Source organism: Hyalella azteca, unplaced genomic scaffold (genome assembly GCF_000764305.2).
Source record: "Hyalella azteca isolate HAZT.00-mixed unplaced genomic scaffold, Hazt_2.0.2 contig6034, whole genome shotgun sequence".
In the NCBI taxonomy this organism is placed as follows: Eukaryota; Metazoa; Arthropoda; class Malacostraca; order Amphipoda; family Hyalellidae; genus Hyalella; species Hyalella azteca.
This window is the reverse complement of record NW_025936206.1, coordinates 24,538-33,666: the sequence shown is the minus strand read 5'-3', so window position 1 is coordinate 33,666 and position 9,129 is coordinate 24,538. Positions and strand designations below refer to the sequence as shown.

The 9,129-nt window shown below is 40.3% G+C and overlaps 1 protein-coding gene across 1 annotated transcript; it reads left to right on the top strand.

Annotated features, from left to right (window-relative positions):
* The first annotated feature begins 4,072 nt into the window (after positions 1–4,072).
* On the top strand, positions 4,073–7,609 carry LOC108672936 (uncharacterized PE-PGRS family protein PE_PGRS54-like). Its single transcript, XM_018160705.2, has one exon. The coding sequence runs from the start codon at positions 4,081–4,083 to the stop codon at positions 6,658–6,660; it is 2,580 nt and encodes an 859-aa protein (XP_018016194.1). The 5' UTR covers positions 4,073–4,080; the 3' UTR covers positions 6,661–7,609.
* The last annotated feature ends 1,520 nt before the right edge of the window (positions 7,610–9,129 follow it).

Here is a 9,129-nt window from a genome sequence, read left to right as displayed (position 1 = left end):
ATCTTCTTGTTATTTCTTTGCTCGTGAATTTATTAAATTATTCCAACTCTCCGCACTCAAACCAACGTTTTAAAGTTAAGTTCACGACTGGCTATGTACGGGGACAGCCCGTGTGAGCTTCATTGTTAACTTAACCGTGACCAGAAAGAAAATATATTAGAAAAACAATAAGGACTCATTTAGTATTTTATCATTTTTCTTCATTCAAAAGTATTTACATGACCTAGGTTGAACATAAAGTTCAAAACAATAAAGACTGAGTTATCACAATGCCACTATAAAGTTCAAAAATCTTTGCTGAAAATTGTATATATGTTCATTTAGCTCATTAAGAAAAGATTTAATAAAGCCTGCCGNAAGATGGAAACTCTTGGGCTCAGGTTATTTTTTACGCGTGCAAAAGAAGGAGAATGTGCTTCGTTTACATTGACAATGCTCGGTTTGATCACGGACGGTAAGAACTTGAGGTTTATACCCGTCTTGAATTCAGGTGGAATTACAGCATTTCGAGCGTTAGTTAGATTAATTAATTTCATGGGATTTCACAGACCACGGCTCCAATCAACATAGGCAATTGTCTAAATAGAAACTTCCCTTTCGCGCTCTCTTTCGCTTCATGCTCAATGACTCCTGACGCAATACTGTTGTGAATTACATGTTCGTTCGCCGCGCTGAGTAAAAGATATTAATGGAAGACTATTGTACATTACATGTCCATTTGCGACTCCACGTGGCCTTGTGAAGAATCTTTTTTCAAGATTAATGTAAGCTATACATATCCGTTCGCCTTACGCATTCCTGTATAATGGATCCTATGGAAGAGTGTATAGTGCATTGCATGTCCATTTGCGACTCCACGTGGCCTTGTGAAGAATCTTGCTTCAAGATTATTGTAAGCTACATATCCGTTCGCCTTACGCATCGCTGTTTAATGGATCCTATGGAAGACTGTATAGTGCATTGCATGTTCGTTCGTTCGCCTAGCCAAGAAAGGGATCAAAATCGTAACGTTTTGAGCAGATGGGGCGTGAAGGATCAGTTTGTTATATCGACGGATGTTCACGGATCTGATGATGATGCAATATTCGCCACAGCATATGTAAAGAGAAAGCAAGAACACGTTTGAGGATTACTTACTCGCCGTTCAGCTGCATGATCATTGTTTTGAAATTATTTTGAAATTTTGTTGACGTTTCGGCAGTTCGAAATCAATCAATATTTTTTTTAACTTTCGCTTAAAGAGGTTTCTGTTTAAATTAAAATTCAAAATTATCTAATATGATATCGACAGATGAGGTGCGAGTTGAATGTACCGATGTTATTCTATAAATTAAATTGCAGCTGCTCTTGCAAAGTTTAAATATTGGAACATAGCATCACAGCAATGAACATCAAAAGAAATGACGTTGTTATAGCTTTAAAGGCGTAACATTTACAAATTAATACTTTAAAATATTCATATATTGAATCAATATGCGAAAATAATGCGTCGATGGTATTTAAATGTGGTGTTGGATGGGAGCGCGCATTTCAATCATTTAACTTTTCAGACTACATAATACATATGGAAGCAAAAAAAAAATTTTTTTGAGATCCTTTAGGTATATTCTATTTAATAGTAATACTTGCACTGAGTAATAAAAGAAACTTGGTTCCGTACTCGGACATCTTGTTTCTTGATACTTGAGGCAACTGTTTGACTGACTTGAAATCGAAATATAAAAATAAAAATATGCCGTTAGTAAAAAAATAAAGTGCATGGACTAGAAGTTACATCCCGGGTTCAGAAATATATACACAAACAGGCGATAACACAGAAAATATTTTTTTCTTTGGTTTAAAAATTTCATTTGCTCGAATTTATTTAAGCCAAGTACGGCTGGAAGTAGTTAGAGCATCGCAGAGCGCGCTCGATTTGAGAATACTTCTTTTTCACATTACTTGCATCAAATGTCGTAATTTGAAAAATGCAGTACTTACAGTAATGAAATAAGCTTCAAACAACGTCAAAACCGTCACAACTAATAAGTAATGTTAGTTGATGAAAACGTATTTAATAAAGTATTCAATTCGAATTCATAACGGATAACGTATTCAATTTTCATCAATTTACATCATGTTAATTGATGAAAATTTGATTATAAAAAATTCCACAACGCAGATTTCTCCTTTTCATCACCGTTTTCAGAGCACCAAAATTCAATAAATTGCACGGATGTAAAAAACAAATATCTTTTTTGTTACTGTCCTGTTCAATTTATATTTGCTTGTGTCTTCAAATTGTGTAGATTCTGTGGACTAAATCTATTTATGTTATGATCAATAAATTTGCTAATATCTACCACCAAACATGTAATACTTGTTTACAACACATAAATATATAGTATCGATACATGTATATAGGTAAGTAAACGTTTTAATACAAACAGATACAGGTTTCAATAATATTCAATGATACGAACTAGAGTAGCAATGATACGAACTAGAGTCGTGGAACACAAACACTAAAAAATATAACTCAGTACTCACTGCGGTGAGTGACAGAGAGCGCATTTTCTCGTCGACGAAAACTTGAGGTCACGGACGGACGGACAGACAGACAGACAGACGGACATGGCGAGCACAATAGTGCATTTTTTCCATAAATGAGAAAATGCGGTAAAAACACATGTTTTATTATCGCTTTCCAGCCTCAAAGTCAATTCAACTTTCCTCCACATACACGGAAACAAACCTCCTCAGCCCGAAGGCCAGGTTGCGCCTGCCTGAAGCTATAGAATCCTTCGCTTTCTATCTTAGGGATAAAACCTACACTTATACGAGGGAAATGCACGGTATTGCAAACGATGTCAGCAACAGATAATATTGACTAGAATGCACAGTAATTAAGAATCACGGAGAACATTTTTTTTCTGCATTGCTGAATTCCAGCCTTGTCTCTCTTGTTATTTTTTATGATACCCATAAACTAAATATATTTTTAATATATGTAACATGAAATTGAAGATCTCAGAAATGCGCCTGGGAGAAATCCACAAACAATATTAAAGAAAATAAAAAGTAAAAACATTTTCTACCAAGTTTTTAGGAACTATTTCTATTCAAGTTTATGCTAATTTTTTTATAGAAGCATTAGAAATTTAATTGAATGCATCGAGCGCGGAAAATTTGCTATGCATCCGAAGAGTTTTTGTAATGCATGACTTGCATGAATGCAGATGGTGTTCCACGATAGTCTGGTGCGTGACGCTTCTGTACCGTCACTTGTTCATATTAGAGTGAGAGAAGATTGAAAATGATAGGAGTGTTAAGTTAAGCAATGAACGTTCAGGCGGACCTGGGGCCTTACTTTCAAAACTCGCTAAGTGAACGTAAGTACTTGCGCTCTATCTTCTTGTCTATGATTGGTGGATTTTGCTTGAAAGGCCGTCAATGATTGGCTGATGAACTTACGATCTCTTAACCTTTTTTTGAAAGTATGGGCCCAGGACAACAAATTAATACAAGATACGTATTTTTTTAATGGGTAAATCCAACTGAATTTGTTAGTTGTACATGCAAATAAATAAAGAAACGCCGTAAGATCTCATGGTTGTGCATGGTATTTGGCAACCAAGCTGGTTACCCCCATGCACCAAAAGAAAGTGAACCTTTCTCTCATGGGGCATGAGTATAGCGGGTTCGAAGAGGCTAATTTAGAACTATTTACAACTAATCTTTAGTAATATTAATTTTCCCCAATTTTTTGTGGGATGCAATTTCAATATTTAGATACTTAGTTAGATACTTAGTTAGTTAAATCCTGAATTTATCCCGTTTATTTGATTGAGAACTCTATATTTCATGCTAATTTTGAATCGATTAAAAATATTTCCTTGAATTTTGATTCGTTTGGATCAATTTTAGTGCTATTCATGTCTACAAAATAAATCTTGCAACTATCATCTTTTCTATCATTTCATTTGCCTATTAATTCTGTACGATATAAATCTGTCAGCAAACCTTATTCAAAAAAATGGCTATGCCTACAAATTCCAAGTCGGTTTCCCAGTATATAAATATTTCAGGAGGCCGTGCGCAATGCAGCTGCAGGCGGGCTGTTCGCAGTGGCGGGCGGCAGCGTTGGCAGTTCTACTCGCTGTCGTCTTCTACGTACCCGCGACTACAGCGAACAGCTATCGTCGTCCCGTGGTCCCGGTTAGCGATCCCATCGCAAGAGCGGCGCTGGCCGACCTCGCCTACGACGTGGACCAAGTGGCCGTCGTCAACATCGGGGATCTGCCAACTCTGAAGTTGGGGTCCAGCCGACAGACGTCCGAGAGAGAGTCGACTGCCAAAGTTGAAGGACCTCGAGTCGAAAACCAAGAGCGATCTTACGACCCCCACACGGTGGCTTCCATCCTTCCACCCATCGTTGCGGCCTATAGCAGTGGGGGTGGCGGATATGGAGGAGGTGGTGGATATGGTGGTGGTGGAGGAGGAGGGTATGGCGGGAGCTCCCACATAGTAAGCTATCGTACCTATGGAGGTGGTGGTCACGGTGGTGGGAGCTATGGTGGTGGAGATGGCTATGGAGATGGAGGCCATGGTGGTGGTGGTGGATACGGTGGACCAGTGGGAGAACAATTTATTGTAACGATAAAAAACAGCGGCGTAGGATACAGTGGAGGAGATGGAAAAAAAGGGAAAGGGAAAGGCAAGGGCAAAGGTAAAGGAGGAGGAGGAGGACCAGCTGGATATATCATCATCAGTGACGATGGTGGGTATGGTGGCGGAGGACAAGGGTATGGTGGAGGCAGCAGTTATGGAGGTGGTTACGACGGTTACGATGAAGGCTACGGATACAGTATCGAGGCCTATGAAATATCGGGAGGTAAAGGCAAGGGTAAAGGCAAGGGAGGAGGAGACTACGACGGCTACGGACACACGGGCAAAGGAATGAAGAAGCAACTCAAGGGAGTCTTCAAAAGTATATGGAAGGGCGTGAAGGAGGCGGAGAAGGCATACAAAAAGGCGTCCAAAGGAGGCAAGAAAGGCGGGGAAATTGAAACTCATGAAATTCATGAGATTCACATCCAACCAATCGTTCAGGACTACGGCGGTGGTGGTTATGGTGGAGGATCCGGAAGTGGCGGATATGGCCATGGCGGCGGAGGATACGGCGGTGGAGGACATGGCGGTGGAGGATATGGTGGTGGCGGCGGAGGATATGGAGGTGGTGGTGGAGGATATGGTGGTGGCGGTGGCGGAGGATATGGTGGCGGTGGTGGAGGATACGGAGGCGGCGGAGGAGGATATGGAGGTGGTGGACACAGAGGTGGTGGTGGTGGGTATGGAGGCGGTGGACATGTTGGAGGATATGGTAAAGGTGGGGGAGGTTCTTCAGGACACGGTGGACATGGAGGTGGTATTGGCCACGGCAGTCATGGCGGGTATGGTAGCAGCGTGGGCTATGACGACGGTGGCTACGTCGACGGGTACGCGAGGGTAGCCTACAGTCACAGCGCCGCGTACAGCGGGGGCGAATTAGTTGATCCCGACGACGAAGGAGATTACGGCGATTACAGTCCTGCCTTCACCGGGGATCAGCCTGAACATAGGGCGGGACGACACATCAGAGCTCTGGGCGATGTAGCAACTTCTCGAGATGGTGGACATGGTGGTTTTGACCATGGAGGAGGGTTTGATCACGGTCATGGTGGCTTCGATCACCATGGACATGGGGGTTTTGATATCGGACATGGAGGAGGTTATGGTCATGACTTTGGTCACGACGATCACGGGGGTGGTTATGGTGGTCACGGCCATGGAAGTAGTTTTGGTGGTCACATCGACTTCGGTCATGGAGGTGGATACGGAAAGATAAGTTTCAAACCCGCTCCATACAAGGGACCTCAGTTGGGACCTTACGACTTCATCCCGAAAGGTAAAGGAGTTCTCACAAAATCCGGTAAACTCGGCAATGACCCAGTAAAAGAGTCACTAAAAGCTCAATATCACGGAACTCATGAAAAGGCCATCGCCCACTTCGGAGGATTTGGAGGAGGAGGCAACAGAAATGGGCCGAGCATAAAGGGCTACACATATTTGGTTGATCACATAGACGGGCCCAAAGTCTCGGGTTACGGCCATTTTGATGGACACGGTGGACATGGCCATGGAGGGTACGGCCATGGTGGGGGACATGGGATCCATTTCAGTGGAGGACATGGGGGAGGCTATGGTCATGATATTGGTCATGGACATGGTGGAGGCTATGGTCACGATATTGGTCATGGACATGGAGGATTTGGACATGGACACGGCGGACATGGCCATGGAGGATATGGACATGGAGGTAGTCATGGACATGGCGGTGGCTATGGCGGTGGAAAAGGTAAAGGCAAAGGAAAAGGCAAAGGATTTGGTTTCAGCAAAGGACACGGGAAAGGCAAGGGCCATGGTCATGGCGGTTACGGCAAAAGTTTTCACGATGAAAAAGGGCACGACGACTTCGACCTCAATGACCACGGAAAACATTTTACGCCACACGACAAAACTTTGGACTCCTCAGATATCGGGTACGGCAGCCCAAACCACGAGCACAAGACTCCAGTCTACATACCCAAGCCAGCAGCCTCTTCCGCGCCTGACTTCGAGTACGGTACCTCAATTCATTGATCGGGAATGAAGGCTGAATTGGGTACGAATATCTTGATTAGTGTTAGAAAAACTTTGCTTATTTTGGGAAATATTTTAAAGAAGATTCGTTAAGAAGCTTCTAAATGAAATCGAACATATTACGTTAGGTTAATACTGAATCATTCGAGAAAATGTGCACCAATCGCTACCTATAGGCAATTAATGAAGTCACTTTTTTATGCCTTCCATTAAAAATTCCATTATTAAATTGAAGCTTCGTTTTCATGTACAAATGTCTTAATGGACAGAATTTTTTATCAAGAAATGACTTCTAAAGAATAAGAATAATAATATTTTCTTTATTCTAAATTACTAATAAGAATAAAATGCACATAAGATGCAGTAACACGATTGGTGGGGTGAACAAGTTACACAGACAATAATATTGAATAATAAGTGAAAAAAATAATAAAATGAAGATGAGAAAACAACGCAATTGTTTTCTCTGTTGTTAGAAAACAAAAAGTTGTCGATTGAAAATTGAAGAGACTGAAGTAATCCTCCTATGCAAAAACTCTGAGCTGAATCTGAAGCCAATCCCACCAGGCGTTGTTTGCTGTGCATATAAACTGTGATTGCGACAAATATTTTTGATTGCATAAAAATTTTCACTATAATATTAGTGACATCAATAAATATTTAATTTAAACCGAGCACTGAAATTTTCGCCGAACTATTCTACACCAAAAATATTGTCTATTTCGACCAACTTTTCAGCTCAAAAATTTAATCATTAAATAAAATAAATGTCACACTAGTTACTAGTTGAGTTCGCAAATTTTTGTTTGGGACTGAAATGTCGTTGCATTTTTGTTAATAAAAGCGCCGGAAAAGTTCATTGTTCTTACAAGTTTCAATTGTTATGTTTTATCATGAATTATGTTTAATGTTGATAAACTCGTGTTTTAAAATAAACGTTTTAAAAAGTTATCATTATGATTATCCTTAAATCGTTCACAAAACACGTACTATGTACACAGTACGACCTAAAGCTATGTACATTTCTGCTGCTAATTCATCACTAGGTATTGCAAATAAATTACAGTATATGGATTTTTATAAACTAGAAACTACTTCATTCCCCGATAAAATAGTCAATAGAACAGTAAATCTACACGAAAATGAACACTCCTGAGTAGCGCCAACGAAACAGCGAGATACTCGTTGCGCGCAAATCTATTTGATAATAATGTTCGTAAATTCAAAATTATTAGTTTCCTTGTTCACACTCAGCTTAGTAATTTGAAACTCGATAAGTCGCTAGATTGGCTCCAAGTTATAAGAAGCTTAGCGAATATAATGAAGGATAGAATTTTATCAACAAATGCCTATATATATGGCAGTAGACATAATTCTATCCTGCCGCTAATATACCGAGGAGTCTGCTCTTATTACAACTGCATCCTAACAAATTTCGTATTCTAATTATTATACATGAATGACATTATCAATACACAATTTAATGTCACTATCCTTCTCAAAATAAATTTGAAAATTGAGTATGAACTTAGGAGTAGTTGTATTTTTTAGTTATTCAACTGCTGTGCGCGGCGTTCATATCAACTTTATCATATCAAAATTTTGTTCGCACTAATTCAACAATAAAATAAATACCAGAGACTATACATGTTCGGGATAGCAGCTATATAAATAACTCCGTGGCTCGTCGTGATGAGGAAAAACTGCATGGACATATGCTCGTTATTTGTAATAATAATTGATAATAATACATGAATATCGTCTTCCATGGAATTTTAACTAGCATTTAAAAAATATTATAGCAAGTGGGACCATATAATATTATTATAACACAAGGCTTCTGTGGCTGCTCATGTCTTCGTGAAGAATGAAATATTGATTCATTTTTTTTCTAGTTAGCTGCAAGCAATTGACTTTTTGAAGATTGCGGGTAATACTAACAAAAGGCGAAAATTGAAATCCAAAATGCGCGCACTTTAAAATGAAACATTTGTACACTTGCCATTGAACCAAAAATGTTATCAGTCTAATTGCGTTCTTTTTGTTAAATATTTTACAGGATTGCTTCGCCGTGATATAACCGTCTGTGGAACGCTGTCCTCCCTAACCCCTCCTGAGTGATAGCAGGTAAAAACATACTCCCCCCACCCGGCTGTCCCTTCAAGTCACACTCCCCTTGCTATAACGGAACAAAGAGAGCACGCCGCGCTCTTTACTCCCGGCATTCTATGTTGTTTCGGGCAAGGGTCGCGGGTGTGAATTTGTGTGTATATCGCTGCTCTGGATAACACTGACTCGATCGTCGCCCGCTCAATGACCGAGCGCCACCCTCGCCGAAATGAAAGAAAACCCGAGCATCGAAGGGGATAAGCATATTCAAAACAGTCGAGGTCTGGCTTCTGAGTAGAGCGGTAGTGTGGCACGGGTGAACATCATGGTATCTGTAGTGGATAATCTTTAAAGAAAATG

Coding starts and splice junctions, on each gene's coding strand:
- LOC108672936 (XM_018160705.2), top strand. CDS start 4,081: ATGCAGCTGCAGGCGGGCTGTTCGCAGTGGCGGGCGGCAGCGTTGGCA.